Below are 25,640 nucleotides of genomic sequence, written 5' to 3' on the forward strand. Positions count from 1 at the left end.
CTTTTGTCTCTCATGGAATTACGTAGCTTACAAAAACATACCAAAAATATGTATAACTATCTATCTTAAATCATGTGAAGAGTAATGTCGCAATTGCTACATAAAGTTTTCTAACTCACCATTTTCCCCTGGTGGTTAAGATCCTCAGTTCAAGACATCCGTTGATGACTTTGAACATTGATGACTATTTACCTGAAAATTGAAATTTTCAGTTAGTAACCAGGGCTGATAGACTCTAATAACTTAGTAACCACTTTTTCCTCATATTAATGAGTCTGTGACCAATTTTCCAAAAGTCCTTTCCATTTAATAACCACAAACAAACCTTTTTTTTCTTCTTTTGCTTGCAATAAATTATATTTTAAAAAAATAACATATTTGACACAATCTTGACTGTAAAAGTTAATTTAACAATAAAAATATAATTATGTGACATAATTTTGTTAAACTTACTGACTTTAAAGAAATTTCTTTCTGCCTTGATGTATTTTTATCATTAAACAATTTTTTAAAAAAAAGTGGGGAAAAGTGACCAGTTGCTTATTTAATTTAGTTTGCCACTTTTTTTTTTCCTGTTGACTCGCCATGTGGTCAGGGGTTATTGTCAGGTCTAATGTATTTGTCACTATTTCACTCATCAACAATAGGCAGCACTACACTACTTCTGTGCTCTCCCTGATCTGACAAAACAAATCCCTGTCTTAAACAATGCAGGGTTTCCACAGGCAACTATTTTTGCCTGAAAAGGTTAAAAAGGTAACTATTTTCAGAAAAAGAAGACTTTTCTGAACTCCTAGCGATGTTTTTTTTTTTTTTTTTGCATAAATTGGGTTGAAAACCTGTGGCTCACGGGAGCTTTGTAACACACTGAATTTTTTTTTCTTTTAAAATATTTTGTCCATGCGCATTTGAGTCATCACTTTTTAGTTCATTCAATTTGCACGCATTCAATTGTAAGTCTGTTTCGTTTCTCGATCGCCTTTTCAATGTTTATTTCTACAAAATTCCGCGTGATTTTAAAAAACCCAATTTTCAATATGATATTAAGATTTTCACAATATATATATATTTGGTAAATTAATTATTGATAAAAGGGAAGATTTTTTAGAAAAAGTATGTTGTTTTTTTTTAATGAGAAAGTATTTTTTTGAATGAATTCTATCAATGAAAAGTATTTAATATTTTGCAAATATACTAAATTTTTTTGATATAAAGATTTAGTGCTAGAACACAAACGTTTATATATAATATATAACGTTATTTGCCCTCAACTAATGGAGCATGGTATATGACAATTAAGTCATTTAAGAAAATTTTAGTCATATTTTTGATGAATTTTTATTCTTATTTAGGCAACTATTTTCATGCTTTAGGCTACTAAAAGCAGCTCTTTTGTTAATTTTTTCCAGTGGCAACTCTGAACAATGTGAAAGCACAAATTGCACTGAAATGTAACTTCACTCAACAGCATATCAATGAATATAGTAAAATGCCCATGGCTAACAAGCCCTTGTTCACAGAAAAAAAGATCAACTTGATTCTAAGTAAATTGTTGCAGATAACTCACCACACTATAAGCAACAGGGGGGGGGGGTAGCAACTATAGTAATTTCGCTACTTCCAAGCACTGAATTTACATTATTTTGCTTGTTTTTTTAAGCCAGAAGCTAAGAAACACACATTGCTGTGTGCAAATTGTTAAACAATTGATTCAGTGCATTTAATACAAAAATTTTAATTCATTTGCAGTTTTCTTTTAGACAACTTTTAAGCAGAAAAAATTTTATATATAAAAAAAATTAACCAATTTTTATTAATGCAATATAAATAATTTGATAACAATATGAAGTATAGCTATTGTAACATTTAAAATCAAAATATTTTACAAAATGTGAGAATATTTAACCTGTAACTTAAATGGTGTTTTGAAAGTTAAAATTTCAAAGGGAATTAAAAAAAAAATTATTTTTAATATTTTTACAAAATGTATCAATATTAAATGCTTTGATTTTACATAAGATATTTGTAAAACTTTTAAAGCAAAAATAATTTTTTTTTTTTTTTTTAAACTAGATTATTAGGCCAGATAAAGGCATTTTGACGAAATTTGACCTAAGGACCTAAGATTTCCGGAACGCAGTAAGGGAAAAATCCGGATTTTTTCCGGAGCACAATCACCTCTGGGAGTATTAATGACATGAGCTGGCCAAATTAGGGCGTTTCAAAGAGAAAGCATTTAAAGTTTCTATCTAAGTTTTTACAATGAAAATAAATTGCAGCAAAAGCAGACTTTTACTTCAAATAATATGAAATGTGTTCTCCTATTTTCTATATATGAATTCTAAACTTCGAAAGTGCTAGAAATTATTAGCCACACCTTGTAAATAATCATTCCACAATTATCATATTAAGTGATACATCAAAACCTCACCGGGTCTCCAACTCTAACTGAAATGGCAACTCAAACTGAACTAATTTACACACAATTCAACTAACTCATAGCTATATAAAGAGCAGTAATGAAAATATACCAGAATGTTGTCTGGGTTAAGAGACAGATTTGAAGAATAATGCATTTTAATATTTGTCGAAATTCAATAATGTAATATTTCGATGTAAACAATGTATAATGCAATGTAATATTTGTCGAAAATAGCTTTGCAAAATATTAAATAATTATAAGTTCCAACAAGGCAAGAGACTAGTTATATTATTACTTACTAAGCTTTGTTTTTAATTACAGAGGCTCGTATTTTAACAAGTAGGAAAAATTTACAGCTGATATTTTCTCTTAGATATTAATGAGTAAATCTGTTAAATGCTTTATTTTGATTGAGATCAAGGTTCCCACTCTACTTTAATATGTCTCCAGTAAAAATCTCACATTACATTTTCGTAATACACTACCTTATTTCATTCAGAAATATAATTTTTTTCCCATTAGATAAGGAATTAAATATACTTTGTGATAGAAAATGTCAAATATTACATTTTGTAAAAAAAAATTACGAAGGTAATATAACATGTTGAGTTAGGAACACACAAGCATATAAACTATTGACAGAAGCAATATTTTGCCCGAAAACTGGAGAAAAAAGTTCAATGCAACATAGTTTAATGATAAAGTCCCAATAATAAAGTAGTCAATCATCCCAAGTCACTTTCGAATACGAATGAAATTAAATTTTGAGAGAACGTGGTATTATTGAATTGAAAATAGTTATATTAAAGATACAACAAAGGGATTTAAATGAATCAAAGGGATTTAAATGAAAACTGTTTCAGACATGCATCAGCTGTAAGAAATTATCCAAAATCTTCTAGAAACTTTATGGTTAGTTTCATTTTCAAATGAAAAAAAAATTACATTTATTTATACATAAAATTAAAGGGAGGAAAAAATATTTTATTTTCTCAGGAACAGATAAAAGAATATACATTCTAGTATTATGTGCAATATTCTTACTTTTAGAAAATATACAACCCACCCTTCTCGCATTTTGCAACTCGTCATTGCATTTATAAAAAAAGAAAAGCATTGCAATAAATAATTAGCCTTTAAAATCAATAGCGATAACTACTGAAAAATAAATATAAAAAAAAACAATAGAATCTTTACTTTTTTTAAATAGTTAATACTCAGGTGTGTAATTCAAATTTACATTATAACATTGTGTGAAATATATCAAGCCTTAAAAAAAATTATGTGCAAATAAATAGCAACATCTACCCAGAAAACCATCTAAACACAAATAGAGCACACCAAAAATTTCAAGGTACGTATTCTGTGTGTCAAAATAATTTTGAGATTTTAAAAACCGTGAGAAAATCTACGACAATAACTGAAAAGAAAAATAGACACATGAACTAGATTTACGATAAAATAAAGTATGTTGAAACACGATTAAGTAAATTAGGGGTTCGAAACTTTCATGTCGTAATAACATATTAAAGGGAGCAATTGTACAACATTGATTATATAATTCTTTTAGAAATCTGAATTTGTAACAAAATAGTCCTTCATTAAAATATAAATTTAAAAAGAACACCATTTTCTCTAGCAAACTATCTTTTAAATGTTTGTAATTCGGGAATTTTTATATTATCAATTTTACACCTTTGTCTTTGCCACAGCATTTAAATACATAATTTTTTTACGAGTCTAGTCTTGAACTTTAGAATAAATTATACTTTACTCTTACAAATCAAAGTGTAAAAATAAACTCAAAACATGCATGAAAGAGAACTCTGGAAGAATTGAAGGACAAATAAATGTTCGCTAATGGGTATTTGCGAAAGTTATGAAATTTAAATTCAAGAACACTTGAAAAATTTTTGTTCAGATATAAATTTTGGATTTGCGAAAGATCCACAGAATTAAGCAAATTAGTGATAAAATCGCATGCTTACTGTTTATGAATGGAGAAGTTATGAAATACCTATTTTTAATCTATGTCATGAAACCTATACCCATTTTTAATCAATGTCACTCCTTCAATAAGGTAAATCTATCTTCAATAGAAGTCTGATAAGCACTTGATATTTTAAAATGAACTTTACAGAAAAAAAGAAACATTGAATGTGAATTACTTTTGAATTATATATATAAAATAGTATAAGAGGGTGATTTAAAAATTGTTTCAGGAACAAATTCAGCTATTACAAAATATTACATTTTAATAAATGTTTACTGTGTTAAATGAGTGTCCTTTCAAAACTTTTAAGAGCTCTTTTCTGTAAGGAGGAAGACATCCCTTTTTATTTCTAGAACTCTGCTAATATTTTAAAACTCACAAGTAAATCTTTTTGCCCATGTATAATCAAAATAGCAAATGTAAATTCAGTAAAAACAAAATAGAAATTTTGCAATCAATTTAACTTTCAACTTTGAAGATACAGTCAGAACTCGATATAAGGTCACCCTAAGGGATATCACAAAAGTGACCTTATAAGTGGGGTGACCTTTTAACCGATTCATTAGCAGTTCATAACTAAATACGTAAATAGTGCACATTAGAATTTTTTTAAAATGATAAGACAAACGAAAACGATCAGCCGTAAATTAAATATTTAAGTCAATAAATTTTAACAAAATTAGTGGAGAATTAAAGAAAGTTAGATTTTAAAATTTTTTTTATTTAAAATAAAGCTGTATACAAATTTCCTCAAAGTGTACATGCATACATTACACCTTTCCTTATTCAGAATAATCATTTATGCAGGTCTGTCTCGTTTTTCGTTTCATTTTTCGAACAATGTTTTCTAGATTTTGTAACTTTTCAAAATGTTCCTCAGCTCCCTCATGGTTTGTAAAAAAAATTTGTATGGCATTTATTGCATTGAAGGCTTTCCGTTGGGTTACAGCTACAGTCTCAGGATCACTGTCAACAACTTGTGAAACAATTTCAGAAAGCGTAGCTTCAGAAGTAGAGGCAATTTCCTTATCAATCAAACCATATTCAGCTTCCTCTTCATTGGCATGGCCACGATTTTTCAAATCTTCCATCAGAACAGATAGAGGAATATTGTCTTCTTCGGTTTCGTTATCCACAGTATTCAGAGAACTCACAAAACCAGCATGACGAAAACAATTTGCTATACATGTGGTGGATGCCATGCTAAGCCTCAGATAAAAATGACCTTATAAGCGATAACAATTTTTAAATCTTGACCATATATCCACTAATCTGTAACAAAGAATTCGAAAATTCTTTGGAAAAGTGACCTTATATGCGGATGGCCTTATATCGAGGTCTGACTGTATTATCGTTTAGAAAATCAAATGGTCTCAGAACGTGACTTTAATACATGGCAGGCACCATCTATCAAAGAAAAAAGATTTTTTTTTTTAAAAATTACAAATATATCATATGATTAGTTTTCAGTTAACCCAAATCTTTCGCTAGCTTAGCATTTGGTCTGAGTCAGTATTTATTATTTTGGAGATAAAAACAAATTTCTTATGCCTCAGTTTAAACACATTTTATTTACCCGCACGCAGTAAAAAAATTGATAAATTTTTTTTTACTGCCTAGACATAGACTAGGCAATGCCTCAGCAGTTAAAAAAAAAGCTTAACTTTGGTGGTAACAAAACTTCAGAAGCCTGCTTTCAATATTATGAATAAAACATAAAATTAGTATATTAAATAAAATATCAAAAAACTTTCTGATTAACATTTTGAGTTACTAAAATATTAAATGAGCCATGATAGAGTAATTTAATTATTAAATATTTAAGATTCTTCTCTTAACTGTTTCAAAATGCTATTACTTATCAAAATCTCAATTAGAATTATTTCTTACAAGCTCTTAGTAAGAAGCTTAATCAGAAGATTTAACACTTCTTTGAAACTTGGTACAAAAGGTGGAAGACCTTTTGTATCAAGTCAGTTTACAAGCAGGGCATTCAGTTCACAACTGAATAATTTTTTTTAAAAAATAGGAGATCTACAAGGATAATAATACACTCCTTTTCTATAAGTAAATACTGAAAACAATTTTACTCAAAAAACATTTATTTCAATGCCGATGAAATCTTTCTTCCAGATGAAGTTACATATAAGAAAATTTAAAATAATAAATCTAATCAAATTTAATAGAATTAACAGCCAAATCAATTTTCCCAGCAGAATTATTTCTCTTCTTCTTTGTCTTTTCATGTCGAAATTGTTTTCCTTTAGATGAACCCAAAGATGGAATAAAATGCTGTGAAAGAAAAAAAAAATTTAAGATTACATAAACATAAATAAATGCAATATAAATTTAAACTGGATTGGACACATGATTAATTCTTGGAACAGAAAAGGTTTATCTTTTGAAGAATAGTTTATTTAAACCAAGGATTGATCAACTCCTGGGGGTAGAAATGGGCGAATGTTTTAGGTCATGTATCAGAAATCTGATTTAAGCCGGCAGTATAAGACTACGCTCACGGTTTGCATAAGCTAACGCTTTCACAGCACAGAAGACTATTTTGATATCGCCCAGCTGAAGATGTTGATTAGATGATGAATGTTATACGTAGACACTGTTAGTTGTTGAATGGTGGAGAGCGAGGATCAGAATTGAAATATAGAACGCAATGCATAGTTTCTTTATGTACTTGGGACTTTACGTTTCTAGAAGATTATTTTCAGTGAGACTTTTGTTACTTAGAGATTATGGTGCATTATTTCATCACTTTTTTTTAAAAAATTTTCATTTTGTCGTGATTTAACGATTCTTGTCATCTTTAGTACACCTGCTGTTAATTAACAATCACTGTTATCTTAAATTTTCATTCTGAACATTAATGAGAAGAAAATCTGAATAAGAAAACGATTCTTCATCGATTATTTTAATTATTGTTTTTCATTTTAAGCAATACAAATTAATAGGGGTATTTTGCATTTAAGTAATTTATACTTTGCTATAAAAAGTTACTTTTTAAAATTTATTTAATGCACGTAAGTATAATAATTTATTTTAAATCAATAAATCGTTAGTTGTTTTTAATTATAAAAAAAATAAAACAAAGGCTACATTTATTTAATTTGTTTTTATTTTTAGGAGAATTAAAACAAAATTTGCAATATTTTTCTTTAAAAATTGACTATTAGTTAAAACGACTAATTTTTTTTTACATAAATAAAAAGTTAAGCAATGTTTGACACTTTTTAATAATTTAACATTAGTATTTTTTAAAAATATTTCTTAAAATTCTTTCAATGCGTGCGTTTGATAATTTGTCAGATAGTATCATTTTAAAACCACTTATTTATCATTTTATATCATTTTTAAACCACTTATAGCCTATTTTATTTTCAAAAAAGAAAATAATAAAACAGAAAACTTACATTTATTTTTACATTTATAAAGTATAGAATTCAACCATCAGTCAATACAATTTCATTACTTTAAACAAATAAATAAAAGGTCGAACAATGTTTCAAAAGCATGTTTTTCTTTAACAAATAATTTAAAAAATGTTTTACAAAAGTGAACATTTCTTTGGTGTCTTTTTACTTTTGTTTTTCTTTTAATTTTTAATGCACCTATGTAATATATTTTATTTACAGTTTTATTATAATTTTTACACCATTAAGACATTTTTAATTTTAAAAAAATTATAATAAAGATTTTTTCTTTTTACTTCAACATTGGTCTTAATAATCCATCTTAATAGTCCATCTTAATATTTTAAAAGAAAAAAATTAAGCAATGCTATTGATGTTATAGAAGCATTGTTTTAGAATTAACATTTTCTTTTGTAATAGATTTATTCCTTTTGATTGATTTAAAGATTACTAATAGCTAATTTTTGAATATATGCAGGGGTCTGTCCAGACATTTTGTGAAAGGTCCTGTTTCTTTAAAATTGTGAAAAAACTATGCATAATTTGTGAATATAAAATTAGCAGCAAAGTTTTTTAAAATTTTAGGGTAATTTTAGGAGGATTTTTCAAAAAATATTAGGGGTAATATATGATTTTGCTAGGATAAAAACAGATCACACGGTAGTTTATTACATAACAGAAGATTATTACAATTCATCCACATATATCATAAATAATTGCAAGCCATAAAATAAAGCTCTGAAATTTATTAAGTCAAGAATGAAATCTCTAAAGTGTAAAAATAGATAGATCATTTTGCGAAGGGTCCGTTCAAATTTCTTCTAAACAGATCCCTGGTTATAGAAGCATTTTTTCAGAATAACATTTTCTTTTGTTATAGATTAATTCCTTTTGATTGATTTAAAGATTACTAATAGCAAATTTTTGAATGTATGTTACATCGTGATGCATCGCTAACGCATGTCTAACGTGATGCATCACGTTATAAAATTTCTTACAACGCCCAGTCCTACCTGGGGGGCTCAATATTGGCAAGTATTTGTTGTATGAGAATTTTTACCAATACTTTTGTCATTTTGCCAAAAACACAAACATATGTTGTTTGGTGTTTTCATTCTATTTCAACTAATTAAAATGAAAAATGTATCCTAAAAACAATTTTTTTTTAAAAAGTTACATAAGATATTTGATAAAAAGCGAACAAATATCATTTCGATATTCGAAAATAAGCACCTTTAAGCACTGTTTTAAAATGCTATGCACCCTGATAGTAAAAAATATAAATGCTGAATGGACATCCAGGTAAAAATTTTATTTTGACCAAAAAATGGCAATATGTAGTTTCTCCTTTAATCGACTAAGTTGAGATTTTCGGCTTGATTCCAGAGAGCAGGAGGTGCAAACAGAAATCATGAGTCTAACACTGGTATGTCTGTAATTCATTGTACTTTACTTATGCTTATAAAACATTGTTTTTAGAATGTGAAAACAGAACAGTACTTTTTATTCTTCTCAAATTTCATTTTCTCTGGGCTTCCTGATATTCATAGTGCAAACAAACGCTGTAGTATATCAAAATAATTGCATATTTATTTACATAATTGCAATATTGTTAATTGTAATGAAAGTTTTGTAAAAAAATTTATTGTCACTTCAAAAGTCAGATTTTGAAGTGAAAAGCCAACCAAGGGATAAATGAATACAAATGCTACTTGATCGCAAATTCATAAGTATAATTACACTATAGTAAATAAAGTTTTTATAATAGATTAAGCCTTATTTAATTTTTATTTACAGCATAATATAAATAATTATAACAATATAACGCTCACCTTAGCTTCAGCACTTGATTTTTGCAATCGCTGATCAACAACAAAGTTTTCATTTTTTATTCTTCTGAATGGACTGGAGCCCTGAAAGAGATTTAAATAAAATTCAAACAGAAATTTAGACAACACATATTATGTGATCGAATGGAGTGAATATTGAATATAGTATTGAATATTGGGAGTGAATATAGTATTAGTGACACAGCATGGACATGGAAAATTTAAAAGTATATTTTTAAATATTTGTTGTAAATTACCTCATCTTTTAGTCTCTTTAAAAAAATATAAACTAAGATTTAATGATAGAAGAATTTCTAAAATATAGTTACTTATGCAATAAGTATTTTGGCATATTTTTTGAGTGAATAATCAGCTTTCCCCAAAATAAAAATCTCAGCAATCAGTATGAACACATTTAGTGGTTCCATCTATCTTTTACAGTATTGTTTTTGGCATTCTAACATCATATTATTTGACGACCATGTTAGTAGGTTTAAGATAAAATTTTAGTTCATGGATTAACTTTAAATATAAAGAAAGACATTCCCTTATCAGAAAAAAAATTCAGACAAATTTAAATAAATAAAAACAATGAGAAATGTGTTGGTGTTTTTTAATCACATTACATAAGTTCATTTTAGCACTAATTCCAACAATAAAAAAGTTTATTATTCACAGAATTAAATTGAAAAAAAAAATAAGCATTCTATTGAATAAAATAAATGCTAAGTTTAAATACTTTAAAAAAAGTTTATAGGGCTTAAAATGATTTAAATTAAAACAAAATCATTATAGAACAAAATAAGATTCAACATTTAGTAGGGAAAAAGTATATAGTACAAGCATTAATTAGTAATGACATATATACTAATTAATTACAAACTTAAAATGCTTGAAATCGAACTTTTTTAATAGAAAACCCAATCTACCCAATTTTTTCTAGGTTTATGAATTTTTCTCAGTTTTACTCAGAAAATTATTCAGTTTCTTATGAGGAAACAGGAAAAAAATATATCAGAAGATCAAAATATAGTTTAAATGTTTAAAAGTTAATAAAATTCTAAAAAAAAAAATCTGAAATATAATGTATGGCTATGATTAGTTAATCCTTCTTTCTCAAGTCAATTAATAAAAGTCTAAGGTCTATGAAGCAAATATGGCATGTTTCTTTTAAAAATGAGAAAAACCCAAAAATAGATCTGGAAGAAATCTAGTCAAAAAGAAATATCAAATAACATTAAAACAATTTTTCTAACTAATAATTACAATTTAGTTTAAATAGCATTCCTTTTCAAATAATCTAATAGTATTATTAAATACATGTGAAAATTAAAATCACATATCTAAGTTATATACTACTACAAATCATATTCTATTTATATTTAATAGCATACTTATTTTTATAATCAAATACTGTTAAGTGTAAATGCTCAATAGATGTACAAAAGAAAAATAATTAATAGAAATAGGTTTCTTTCATAAAAGCACTATATAAAATTTAAACTCTTCTTATTACTACTTTCAACCACTCGGTTCATGGCGATTGTCTTAAATCCACATTGTCTGTTGTCTGACCCTGTCTCGAGGTAATTTGCCATTCTTTTGGCCATTTCCACATAATTTTTCAAATTTAAATATTATTTATTAATACATTGTAACTACAACATGCAAATTTTGAATCTGGGTAATTATTTTGGATGTGCTCTAAAAATATTTCGTGACTATGTTTAAAAACAGTGACTTTCCCGGTCTTCCACGCCTATTTTCCAAATTTGTGCCCATCAAAATATTTGTAATTTTAGGTAAAGCAACTAGATAAAGTAAATTGTAATAGAAAGTGAGCAGGTATAATAAGAGTGTGAGCAGGCTTTTTACAAATATATGCTTTTCTTTTTCTTAAATTCATATTTCTAATCAGAACATAAACTTATAGAAAAGATTGTCCTTTGTTACCAATTAATATCTCAAATTTATATAATCAACTGATTTGATGTAAAAAGGACACAAATTAACTGTGCCTTTTCTAGCTACAAAAACATAATTTTCATTAATTAAAAGTTGCACTTATTATGTTCATTAAGACTATGTTAAAAAAGTTTCAAATAATTTCAAAACACTCAATGCCACTTGTGTCCAAATTCGAAATTTAATATTCACTTTAATCCACTCAATTTAACTTAAATGTGATATAAATAAATAATATAATGTTTGATTTTTCAACTTTGATATTAACACCCGGTTGATTTAAAACTAAAATAAGGATATTTTCCAAGTTTTAAAATTTATACTTTACTTTAAAACAGGAGTTTCCTAGGTTAAGTTTATATTAACTTTTCTATAAATACTGGATTTTAAAGCCTGATAAATAAATGATTATTTAAGAATTATTAATTCTTGACCATTAAGTAATAAATTTAGTACACATAAAAACAGAACTCAAATTTAAATTTTCTTCTTAGCAGATAATCACACTTAAACCTAAATCCATCTTTCTATGACAAATGGTGTTTAATAACTGTTGCTAAGAGATTCTCTAGAGATTATCAGCTAACATTTCTTTAAAAGTAAACTTACCCTTCGCTTTTTCGTAGAATCTGATGCAATAGGTGTGTTATTTGAATCTGAGACATTTGATAACGAATTGTTAAGTTTTTGTTTCTTTTGGGGCTGTGTGGATAGCTGGTTTGGAGTATGAAGGTTAGACTCACCCTCAGAATCAGATGAATCAGAACTTTCTTCTGAAGCCCCATGCTTGCGTTTAAGTGAACTAAGAGGCTTAGATGCTTTAGCATTTTTGGCAACAGTGTCCTCATCTGATGAACTTGATGAATCTTTTTTCTTAGCTAATAAAGGTGTATTTTTAACCACATTTGGTTTCATTGTTTTAACAGGATTAGAGTCAGAGTCACTACTATCAGAACTGGAATCTTTAGTTCTCTTAGCTCCTTTATTAGGTTTGGAAACAGGGGATTTGCTTGGAAGTACAGTAGCTTTTTTAGGTGCATCAGAATCTGAAGAATCACTTGATTCAGATTCCTTTTTTTGTTGCTTTTGCACAACTGGTGTAGACAAGGTTTTCTTTGGTTCAGAGTCGGAACTTGAATCTGAACTACTCGATTCCCCTTTTTGAATAGTCGACTTGCCAGCAATTGCCTTTTTACCAACGGGAGTGTTAACTTTTCCTGGTGTGACGGCCTTTTTAGGTAATGATGCTTTCACGCTTGTAGCAAGAGAAATATTAGATTTAGTAACAGTTGAGGCAGGCTTAGATCCAGAATCTGAGTCTGAACTAGAATCATCCGAGCTAGAGTCTTTTTTTGAAACTTTCCCAGGTTGAGTTGCAATAATAATTTTACTTTTTTGAACAGCAGGTGTAGATTTTTTGGGTTCATCATCAGAACTTGAATCTGAACTACTAGATGCTTTTTTTTGAACAGGGGACTTCCCAGCAACAGCTACAGAAACTGTTTTTTTATTAGTAGAAGTAATTTTAGTAACAGTTGGCTTCTTCAGCTTAGAGGCAGAGTCAGAATCTGAACTAGAATCCTCAGAGCTAGATTCTTTTTTCTGAACTTTCCCAGATTGAGTTGCACTGGTATTCATACTCTTCTGTACAACAGTGGAAACTTTATTCACCTGCTTTTCCTCATCTGAGTCTGAAGATGAGTCGTCTGAACTAGATTGCTTCTTTACTGATACATTTGCTTTTTTTAAAGGTGATGATTTCACAGCAACAGCTACATTAGCTTTAGCTGAAGGCTTTTTATCCGAGTCTGAACTAGAATCTGAGTCACTTGAAGCTTTTTTTTTATTAGGAGACTTGGTCAAAACTCCTTTATTAGGGGGTATACTTTTCTTCTTTAGTAAAGAATTGTTTGTTTTCATTTCCTCTTCTGAGCTTGAATCATCAGAACTTGATACCTGCTTCTGAACTTGCACAGGTGGCTTCTTACTCATAAGGGATTTCTGTAAAACTGCATTTTGCTTTACATTAGGAACTTTATTTTTAGAAAGCTCTTCAGAATCGGAACTGGAATCAGAACTTTCATCTGCTTTAACACCTTTAGACTGAACTGCGACCTTGGGTAAAGGAGTACTCATTTTCTTGCTTGGAGATTTGTCATCTGAGCTTGAATCTGAATCATCTGAGCTAGAATCTTGTGTTTTCTGAGTCAAGCTCTTCGCCTGTAGTTGAGCTGGTAACTTAGATGATTTTGCTGGTACTACGTTTTTTCCTTTCTGCAAAACTGAATTTTGATTTAAAAGAGCTTTAGATTTAGTAGGAGCTTCCTCATCCGAGTCTGAACTAGAATCAGAACTATCTGCAGCATTTTTAACAGATTTTTTATCATTCAATACAATAGGTGTTTTTCCAGCATTATTTAAAACAGTTGGTTTCTTAGCCAATGAAACAATTTCTTCTCCATCTTCAGAATCAGAACTAGAATCTGACATTTCAGCAAATTTAGATATCGCTGAACTCCAGTTGTTTGGTTTAGGTGTTGCAGCTAATTTAGGTTTTAGTTCAGAATCAGAACTTGAATCTTCTGAAGAGGATTCATTTTTTTCTTTAGGTTGTAAATTGTTACTTTTAGAAACCTGTTGTTGCTTTACTGGAGACTTTTTCTGTTTTTGTTTTTCATCTTCAGAACTGGATTCATCAGAGCTTGATTTCTTCTTGACAGGCACCTTTGGTGACAATTTCTTTAGACTGGTGTTTGCTGATTTTTTTAGTTTTGAGGAATCATCTTCAGATTCACTGTCAGACTCATCTGATGATGAATCCTGCTTTGGAACCTGTTTTGATTTTAGTGGACTTTTCTGGGTGTCTAAAAAAAAAAAAAAATACTTAATATCTTAGAGTAAACACAAAATCAGACCTGCCAACCTAAGAAATTTTTTAAAAAAACCTGATACTTATATATACAATGTAACATAATATTGTTTTAAAAAAATAAAGACAAAACAAAAAAATTCACATTCTTTGAATTTTATTTAACAACTTTTTTACCTTTAAGAATACCAAATTATTATATAGTTTTAAAACAAACTGAGAAACAAATTATTTTTCAAAAATGTTAGGTAAAAACTATTCTGAAATTCTATATAGTTTCTCTATCCAGTCAACAAATTTGCCAATGTCTATTTTGAAAAAGAACAGAATTAAGTACAGAGTCTGACAATGCTAAATAGTCAACTGTAGGCAATACTTTTTCTGCTACTGACTTTACATTAAAAGAAAAATTCTGAAACGTCGTCAAAGCATAAAACTGAGTTAATTCTGAAATTTCTTTTTCGCAGAAAAATTATTTCCTGGCATTGGACATTAACAGCCTGGATGTTGGCAGGCCTGTGAAATAAAATGTTTAAGTAAATTGTCATGTAAAAAATTTAAATTATTCAAATATCATAATAAAACAAAGAGATTGATCTATTCAAACCTATTATTAGCAACAAAAAAAAGGAAAGCTACCCCTAATACCTAGAGGTAGATTTAAGCATTATAAATATGCATCTAGTCCCATATTGCATGCATTGGATTTGAGTTATACTACTCAAAAGTCTAACAAGGAATGAATTCGCTTTTAAAACTTATTTTAAAATTGTAATTTTGCTTTCATGGCCATGCCTTTTTAGAAAGATTTTTCATTAATCTTAAGACTTAATTCCTCATTATAAATGAAGGTGACTAACCTCTTTCTGTAAATAATTAGCTAGTTAGGAGAGCATAACAATGACAAAGCTTTTATATAACCTGAATACAGAAACTTATTCACCATTGTTTGAACTATCAAGAACTACAATTGCTTGTGAATAGAATTAAAATATTTCTTTAAAAAAAATTAAAAAAAAAAAATGTTTTTATCACCAAACCAATCCAGGTCTGAATAAACTTGAAAATTGTGAGAAAAAAAAGGCATATAAAATTGAATTCAACATAATTCCATAATAATTTGTTTTTTGAAACTTTAGAATACCGCAAACTGTACATCACGTTTAAAAAAAAAATTTAAATATGGCATTGCTTTTATGGTAAAATGTACAATATTAAATGCTTGCTTAACAAAATTTATATAAGTCATAATAAAATCTATTATAAAATCGTGGTAACAACATATCTGCTTAAGTTCATTCTGATATTTTAAATTCTATTTCTCAAAAACTAATGGTGAAATTTCTAATTAAAACAATAGCTAAATGTTATCTAAGTTAGCATACTGACAGAAGAAAGAGAGATACCAATTCTACACTCCAGAATCAAGATAAAAATTTATTAATTTAACTGAGATTGGATGCATAGATGGTTCTGTTATAAGTTTTAGAGCTAAATATGCATAATAAAAATTATTTTATTCAATTAATAATCTATCCAGCTCACCCTAATTTTAATATAAATCAATATAATTAGCAAACAATTAGGAATGTAATAATTATGAGAATAAATTAGATACATCAGTATTATGAATAAATATACAATTTAAGGTACTCATATTTTTACATATTTTAACTCCATGTAATTTTGTTTCAAATGACTAAAAATGAATCGTTTGAAAGAAATTGATTAAATAGTCACTAAAAATAGTAGATAATAAAAATAACTTTACATTAAAAACAGTAAAAGGTAAAGTCATTGAGAATTATCACCATTCAAAATAGTCACTTTACATAAATTAACTTAAAAAAAAAAATTTTCAGGATGACCCTTCTCCAGACAAAAACAAGTCTCACGATTTTAAGTGTCGATTTCAGAAAGTTTAGATTTTTGAAATTTAAATTAGCATATATACAATTTAAAATTTTAAATTCAGAGAGAGCTCATAACTCAGAGTAAATATTTTTTTAGTTTATACTCAGAAGGGACATTCCAGAAGTAATTTAGAATGGTCTAAGAAATTTGAATTTAAAATACTCCAAAGCAAAAATTGACTGAAAAGCAATAAACTGACATAAATGTATGTATCATACTTGATTTTGCAACTTCTGGAACTATTGTCTTCGAAGATCTGAAATACAAATTGTTAATTAAATAAACTTAATAACTGTACAAAACCAAAAAATTAATTTTAAACCATATACTAACTTACCAAAAACAGTCCTAGCAATAAAGGTATACAAATTATATAAATTTTTACTTAAACAAAAGAATAGGACAACCTTATTTAAAGCTATATGTTGTAAGCTGTACAAGTATATAATTAAATTAGTTATTATACATCTTTCTTGGTCTGTTTACATCTCTATTAGAACTTTCGTCAAAAAAAAGTTATATGAAAAGTGTCACTAAGAAGAGTGTGTAGTGTTCACAATCATAAAATATGCTATTTTATTACAACACAGAACTAATCACGAAACTGAAACAAAAAAGCAAAACAGCATACCATTTCTTTATAGTAATTGCTGCTTCTTTATACCCCTACAATTAATTTATAGTGGTCAGAGCAAATTTTTATTAGTCCTGGACAACTGGACCATCAATTTTAAATCCTGAAGAGTATAACTAACTACACACTTTTTTCAATTAGTTAATATTCAAAAATTAACAAATAGTGATATGCAAATTATTAACTATTCAGATCAGATAACCATTTAAGAAGACTCAAAAATGTTTTTACCAAAATTAAGATTTATTCTGACGAATCTAAACATGTAATTATAATTTATAAACATTAAGTCTACTTAATTTATCAAAATATTTGCACCTAGAGAGTGATAAAATATTTGCAAAAATTTCAAATTATAATCTATTCTTTTAACACTGAACATACCAACACTCTACAAAACAATACTTCAAGGGTCTGTCCAGGCCAAATTTACTACCTACCATTTAGCGGTACCTTCACAAATTCAACTTAAGGTAAAACAATAGTTTCACAAAAAACTTTTTGTTAAAATTTTATTTTTGTGTCCCGTAAGAAACAATAAATTTATATTTTATACCATATTTTCACGTTGATTATTTTTTAATATAATTTTTCACAAATTATGTCTAAATTTTCACAAAATAGGTACCTCTCAGAAAAACAGAGACATATCCCTGAACATACAATAACTCGTCTTTTGAACGGTTATAATATATTGAGTATTAACAATGACATTATCCTTATGGGATATTACTTCGATAACAAAATTTTTACAGTCAAGCAGAATCTTTAAAACTTCAAATATGTCTCACATTTAGTCCGACTAGATATGTTTGGTTAAAAATTTGGCTAAATCTGACATATATGCAGCATAATTAGTACAATCAACTAGCAATAGCCAAGGCTATCCTTTAACAATGGAAACAAAATTAGAACATATAAGGTAAATAAAAATGATGCAAAAAAACACTATTTAATATTTTTAAAAAAAATTTCGACTTTGAAATGAAAAGAATAATGAAATAATTTAAATTTAAAATCTGTTCCTAAGCACAATTAGAACTTGTGGAAATTAAGAATTTATCTTATAAATTTTTCTTGCTCCTTAAATTCTTTATTCTGCAAAATACCAATTAACAAATTACTTAGATTTTTAGAAAATCAGCTCTTTTCTTTAGTTACGCACAAATATATACGCACAAATTGCAAACAAATTCTTAAAAGCCTAAATCACATAGTGCAATAAAATTGAATTAAAAAATTTATTTAAAAATGTTTACTATCTCTTTTCCCTGTAATAGTTTAGGCTTGTTCTTTAAATATGTGATGAACAATAATCTTCAGGTGTTGTGATAATTTTTATTATTCAAATCTGATATATAAAACTATCTGCAGCGCCCACAACCGTGGTGGAGTATTTCTAATCTGTGGACATTAAAATTATTTTTACTATCAGAAAGTTAATAGCCCAAAAAAAAAGAAAGTAGAAAAAAAAAGTATTTGTTAGTATAACAATTATGCAATTTTCATAAAACAATTATGCAAAATCATACCCTTGACTTAATAGCTGTTCCAATGTAGGTGTACCAGGTGGCAAGGACTTCTAAAAAAACACAAAAAGAAAACATGAATCAAATTGATATAAAAACTTTGCTAGAATAAATTTTTAATGAGAAAAGGAGGTCAAATTAGTTTCATATGATTGGTAAAGTTCTTAACTATCAAATATTTTGAGAAGCCACCAGAATGGGAAGTTTCAAGAGTTCTTAAGACTAAAATTTTTAAAATCAATAAGGGTGATTTTAAAGTTTAAAAAAAATTTCAATGTTATAAAAATAACAGAAATTAATTCTACAATAAATAATCAAAACTAGAAATTGTAAATGAGATGAAAACTTATGAGGATTCAATAAGAAATAAAGCTTTAACATAATTTTACTGCATTTAAAAATCATTAACTTTGCATCAAAAAAAGGAGAATAATCCCCACAGGCAATATCAACAAGTTTTTTTTTTAAAAAAAAAAAATATTTAAAATTTATTTGGCACTGTGGCAGACAGTCGTAGGGGAGATTTCCATATCTTGATCTGTTGCTAAATTATCGCCAAGTCTTGGAAACTTCTGGGCAGTGGCCGGCGAGAAACTAAAAAAAAAAAAAGCATCACAGAAAGGGACTAAATCCAAAGGTTATAACTCGTAGCTATCCCTGGGCAAACATCTACATGTTTCTATTTTTTTTAAATTTACAAGTTTAAAATCTACTTGGCACCTTGGCAATTGTAGTTAGCGAGACAGATCACGATACAGAAATATCCCCCCAATTGTGGTTAGTGCAACAAATCAAAATATGGAAAGATGATATTTCTGTATCGTGATCTGTGGAGCCAAAATGCCGAATAAACTTTAAACTTACAAATTTTTTTTTTTTAAAAATAACTTGATTATGTTTGCTAGGGGTGGTTATTAGTTACACCTTTAAGTTGATCCCTTTCTGCGATGTTTTTTTCGCTTATTGCGGGCCACTGACCGCTAGTTGCCAAGACTAAGCGATTATTCTGCCACAAATCACGATAAAGACATATCTTCAAAGTAAAAATCACTGTAAATTAAAAAAAAAAATATTATAAGAATGATGTAATTTCACAATAGTGTATCAATATATACTATTGAATTTCAGTAAACCAGGAGGCGATTTGACAATCCAGAGGCTTTTAAAAACCATCCCCTCATGTTAAGTATTTTTAAAAGTAATGAAAAACAAGATTTTTTAATTCAGGTAACAAATTTTACATAAATTATAAATTTGCATTGAAAGATGAAAATCTCCAAATAAAAAAAATAGTAATTAGAAGCAGGTTTGTAATTTAGCAACAGGGAACATCAAAATAAATTTAAATCTCTTAAGAAGAACGAATGTATTCCAGAAAAACCTCTTAAGTATATAATATTTAAAAATTTACTTTGTTTGAAACTTCATGAATAGATCAGATTTAATTTATACAAAATTCCTAAATAAATATTTAATAAAATAAAGAATAGATACAGAAAAAAATAAAGTTTAAAATAGATTGAAAGACAAATTAATAAATTTTATTTTGAAATAAATACACGATTTAATTTTACACAACACGTGTTCAACAACCGGAAAAACTAAAATAATGAAATAAAACTCACTGATTTCGTAGATTTAGCAAATGTTTTAGCACTCTTTGGACAAGTTTTTAGTAAATAATTGTACACTAATGAATTGATCTTGCTATCGTCAGTAGAGGCCATTTTTATATACGAAAATGCACAATAATTACACGCTATGTATCACAATCAACGCCATGTAAATATAATACCGCACGGACCACAAACCGAGCCGAAGTTTAAGTCAATTCAGTTCAAATTCAAACTGAAAGTAAATTGTTCTTAATTACGCTTGTATTCTCTAAATTCATATAAAAAATATGTCACCAGGTTGAAGGAATATTCTCACTGTACTCGAAATTCGAAGTTCTTCAGCGCACCCATGAATGCAATCATATGGCGAGATGGGCTGCAGATGGCGTAGAGCAGAACTCTCTACCTATGGCAACACTTCACATGCTTTCCCCATTAGTGTGGGAAAAGTCGTAGAGGAAGGAAGTACCTTAGTTTCTCTCTTGATTTTCATATAGATTAAAATTTTTAAAGTTAAAAAACTATATGGAACTGAGAATCACATTAAACATAGTTCTAAAGAAAAGTATCACGGATATTTTAAAAAATATTTTTATCAAATAAAAAGGAAAAATATTAGGAAAAGGGAAAATATCGTAGTGCATTCCAGTAGTAGTAGTGGTAGTAGTTCATTTACGTCGCACTAGAGCTGCACAATGGCGACGGTCTGGGAAACATCCCTGAGGATGATCCGAAGACATGCCATCACAATTTTGATCCTCTGAGGAGGGGATGGCACCCCCGCTTCGGTAGCCGAACGACCTGCACGCGAAATCGAGCACTTTACGGTAGCACAGTTTAACGACGACCAATACCGCACACCCTCGGTCCCTACGCAGACTGATCCAAGTGGGTCACCCACCCTAGTGCATCCCAATGCAACTAAAAAGAGGAGGAGAGGGAATGAAGAAGGGCTAAAGGCATGAAACCGGTTTCTCCCAGTTTCCCTGTGATCGCCAATAATTATTTCCAATAGTTTAGTATTATAATATGTTGTGTTAAGATATAATATTTGTTCAAGTTCGAAATTTATGAATTTATATTAAGGGGAGATATGGAGCCATTTATAGATTTGCAGTACATGAAAAACAATTTTTAATTTTACGCTTTTATTTAATACGCACTTAGAAAAAAAAATAATATTAAGTAAACAAATATTTTATTTCAGTTACAAGATTGGAAAATAAATAAAATAAAATATTTTTCTTATTATAATTTTTGAGAAATTGGCCAACGCCAGGTTTTGAACCTGCGGTCCACCAACTCTCGTCCACCTGGTAGCAGGGCCCGATTAACCTCTGAAAATAGGGGAAGCATAATAGGATTTTGGGGCCCCCCTAACTTGAGCAAAAGAAACTTTTGATATTTTTCACCCATAAACAATACATTTTAAAAAGGGAAGAACCATGTGAAAACTATTAGAACCTTAGAAAGGAATACAGAGATCCTATGCAATCATGTTGGACCCTTCTTTACGTGCTTTATAAAGCACGTAAAGTAGGGTCCAACATGTATAGTAGCCAACTATATATAGTAACAAAAACATGAGGGAGTAGCTAGCACATATGTTGAAAAAATTTAAATATTTCACTAAATTAAATTATAAAGTTACTTGTTGTTATACGAAAGGTTCTTTGCAAGAAGAGTCTCTTTTTTTATGCCAATTTTTTTACTAGCGGCAAAACAACACAAAGCATCCCATTTATTAAGCATCCCATTTTTTTTCTTTTCGAGAGTTTTTGTTGGAGTCTTTTTTTTTTTCTTATTTCTTTTATTATTAATATTTTTTTTGGCTACAAAAAATAAGAAATTGGGCCCTTAATTTCAGTCATTTGGGGGCCCCCCTAGAATTTAAAAGGGGAAGCACTTGCTTCCTGTGCCTTTTCGGTAATCAGGCCCTGCCTGGTAGTCCGACTTATAACAAGTTTTTTAAGTAATTTCAATGGTTTGTTAATGTAACTATATTATGCCACATTGTGGGCCCTTTACTTCGTCTATAATTATTTCGTTTGATATGGTATAGTATGTTACCATATAATATTTGACTGAGTTTGATAGTTATAGGCTAATATTAAGGACAGATATGGAGCTAACTACATATTCACTGTATATGAGCAAGGATTTCTTAATTTTAATGAGTTTATTATGTAAGCACTTAGAAAAAACATAATATTAAGTGAAGGAATATTTTATTTATGTTACAATAAGATCGTAAAATAACTTTAAAATAAAAAAAAAATTTAAATATAATTTTTTTTAAAAATTGACCAACGCCGGGTTTTGTACCTGTGACCCTGGACCTCAATATAATTTAATTTATACCTCAAACTCTACCACTCTACCTGGTTGTCCGATTTATATCAAGCTTTTCAAGCAATCTCTGCTGTTTCTCAACGTAACCATATTATGCACGGGGCCCCTTAATGTATCAGTAATTATTTTCTTTGACATGGTAATATAGCGTGTTACAATATAATATCTGATTATTAAAGGGATATTAAGCCATTTATATGTTCAGCATATGACCTCACTCAGGAGGAATTCACTCAGGTATCTTGCTTGTTTGCCATTCTATCATATCACCCTCTTTCTACCACTATGTAGTGGTAAGGAGATTAGATGCATTAGTTGTATTGTAGGTCTACAGTGCGTTGCAGATTAAGGTGGTGGTTCGCAGAGGGCATAAAAATATCTGATATATTTGTAAAAATATATTTTCAATGTTTTTAAGTATTTAATGTCAGAACGAAAGCTCGAACCCTTTTCAAACCACAATGTGTCACCCTAAATTTCTAACACTCCTAGTTTTGAGAAAAAATCCACATTATCCAAAAACATCAACATGAATTGACATAGAGGTGTAGAAAAATGTTTAGGTAGTATGATGGAATAAAAAAAAAGTAGCTTTAATAGTTAAACGTGCTGTATACGAGCCTATAACTACAGAGTTGAAATTTGACTATCTAAAGTAGAAAAATTTTAATAATGAAAATAGTTCTAGTTTTTTTTCCTTCCATATTTCAATTTTCGAAATTATTTCAACTTAAATACTTCTTCTGTGAATTTTTTTTCACACTTTTTTTTAATTTAAATAAGGACTATTTATTCATTGTTTAGGACAATTCTATTTATCTCTCTCGATTTCATTATTTCACAAATTCGCACTTGAATTTGATGTTTAAAAAAAGAAAAAAAAAACAGAAAAATAGAGAAATTAGATAATGCCGTCGATAAAACTTCACATTGATAGCAAAATTTTCTTATATATGAAGGAAAAAAAGGGCTTAATTTAAGAGTTAAGAGAGATAAAAAAGTGTTTCTTTAATGTGAACTGTTTGTAATGATATAAGGCTGTCGTTTTATGAGTAAAACTTTTTCCTATTTATTTCTTCACCGACCGGCCTGTGTAGGGGTCAGGGAACTGGCCTTACATTAGAAAGGTTCGTGGTTCAAATTCCGGACAAGGCATAGATGTTCTTCATTCTCTGTACTATCTGTCCTTATTGTGGGAGCAACGTTGGCCCCCCTTATATGTTGCCCCTGAAAGAGTAGCTAGCAAATCTGCCCTTGAGATTCCTGTATGACGTAAGGCCATTCTCCAAGTGGGTGTTGGAAAAAAAGTATTTCTTCTAGTTGTATCATACATTTGGTAAGTTCAAAGTTATATATTTTTTTTAAATACAATTGATAATTTTTGAAATTAAGGTCTAGGTCAGTGTTTCCCATAGTGTGGTACGCGTATCCCCAGGGGTAAGGGAACAGTTTAGTGGGGGTACGCGTTCTTATGCGAAATATTTCGCAACAAACGAAAATTTCAAAGAATTTTATTTATAAATAAAGCTAGCGATTAAAATTTAGGATTATGTATTTTTCTATTGGCTATTTTTTGCAAAGTTAATAGAGTTAATTAGTTTTCTCAACAGCCAGTTGTGATTTTTAACTTATCACAACAAAAACAATACCATCCTTCTCACTGATGCAAATAAAATTATTAGCAAAACTTTGCACTAAAAAGGAAAAATAAACACATTTTTAAAAAAATGCATTCATTTTTTTTATTAGTGGTACGCAGCGTTACAAAAAAGTTAGAAAAGGTACACAAAAGTCATAAGTGTGGGAAGCACTGATCTAGGTAATCGTTCATTTCGTTACAATTTACAAAGTAACAAAATTATAATAATTATATGTTTTATTTACAGAATTATTCTAATTCTATTTTTGCTTATTTATATTTGAAAATTTATTTTTTACTTATTTAAATTAAAATAAATTGGAATCGAGAAAAACGGAAAAAATTATTGCTGGTTTGAAAAAACTACTTTCAGCTAAATTTTAAGGATCATAACAGGTTAAAATAGAGGTTAAAATAATTTTTTCTTCTATCTAAAAATATACTTATGAAAAAACTAGTAATTTTCTTGAAATAAAAAATATTTGATTTAAAAAACGTCGTTGCTCATACTTCTAATATCATTTATTCTTTCAAAAGCTTTTTTTTTTTAAAAAAAAGTGAAAATGTCCGATTTTTTTTATTTTATTTATAATTTTTTTTTTTTAAATTTGAAATAACGTTTTCTTTCTTACTTAACAAAATAATTTCTCCTTTTATATGTAAGCTTCATTTTTCTTCTACCTATAATTTAGCTTGGCTCTATAGGACGGTGATTCAATTAATTAATGCGAAAACAGATAAATATAATTAAATAAAACAGGAGAAAAGAAATATTCGACTCAGGGTTGCGGAGCATACGTGTAACCAAATATTACTGTATAATATAGACTACAAAGGAAACTATAATATTATAAATTTAATTAAAAATTTGTTGAAAATATGAAAATTTTTTTTTTAATTTTCTTCTTTTTAAAAAAAAAATTATATTAAGAATTTAACATCAAAGAGTCACAAAATGAGCACTCAAAATTGCAATAACTTTCGAGAAAATTGGATTAAAAAAAAAAAAAATTCAAATTACGCTCATAAATAAAAATTTATCTGCCAGTAAGACTATGCAGTCGCATTTCGTCGAGGTAAAAAGTACACCTTGTTATTTTTATATTACAAGTTTAAAGGTAAATTACGAAGTTTAATAGTAATTATTCTCGAACTATTCGTGATTGCAACACGAGAATACGTAATCTGTGCAAGGGCGGCACCAGTAGGTGGTCAGAGGGGGCAATTTCTCTCGTGTCGGGCATCGTTTGTCCCACCTTAAGTAATTACAAATGAAAAAAAAAATGTAGTACATTTCTGTACTACGATATTTTTCCTTTTCTTAATATTTTTTGTATTTAATTGTAAAAAATATTCTTTTAAATTTCCATGACGCTCTCTTTTAAAACTATGTTTAATGTAGTTTTCAGTTCTTTATAGTTTCCTAACTTAAAATACTTTAGTCTATTTGAAAATC

The 25,640-nt window shown here is 28.4% G+C and overlaps 1 protein-coding gene across 2 annotated transcripts; it reads right to left on the bottom strand.

Moving 5' to 3' along the window:
* Window positions 1-6,499: 6,499 nt before the first annotated feature.
* On the bottom strand, window positions 6,500-20,558 carry LOC107454645 (uncharacterized). Of its 2 annotated transcripts, none has more exons than XM_016071897.4 (6): window positions 20,203-20,558; window positions 18,581-18,630; window positions 16,633-16,670; window positions 12,375-14,495; window positions 9,670-9,750; window positions 6,500-6,707 (listed from the first exon to the last, which is right to left on the bottom strand). In XM_016071897.4, the coding sequence occupies exons 1-5, from the start codon at window positions 20,302-20,304 to the stop codon at window positions 9,719-9,721; spliced, it is 2,343 nt and encodes a 780-aa protein (XP_015927383.1). In that variant the 5' UTR covers window positions 20,305-20,558; the 3' UTR covers window positions 6,500-6,707; window positions 9,670-9,718. The 2 variants fall into 2 exon arrangements, with proteins under 2 accessions (XP_015927383.1, XP_015927382.1); XM_016071896.3 differs by having other exon boundaries at window positions 12,241-14,495.
* Window positions 20,559-25,640: the final 5,082 nt, after the last annotated feature.

The sequence above is a fragment of the Parasteatoda tepidariorum genome, chromosome 3 (genome assembly GCF_982258835.1).
Source record: "Parasteatoda tepidariorum strain Cologne lab strain chromosome 3, Ptep-v5.0, whole genome shotgun sequence".
Taxonomy (NCBI): domain Eukaryota; kingdom Metazoa; phylum Arthropoda; class Arachnida; order Araneae; family Theridiidae; genus Parasteatoda; species Parasteatoda tepidariorum.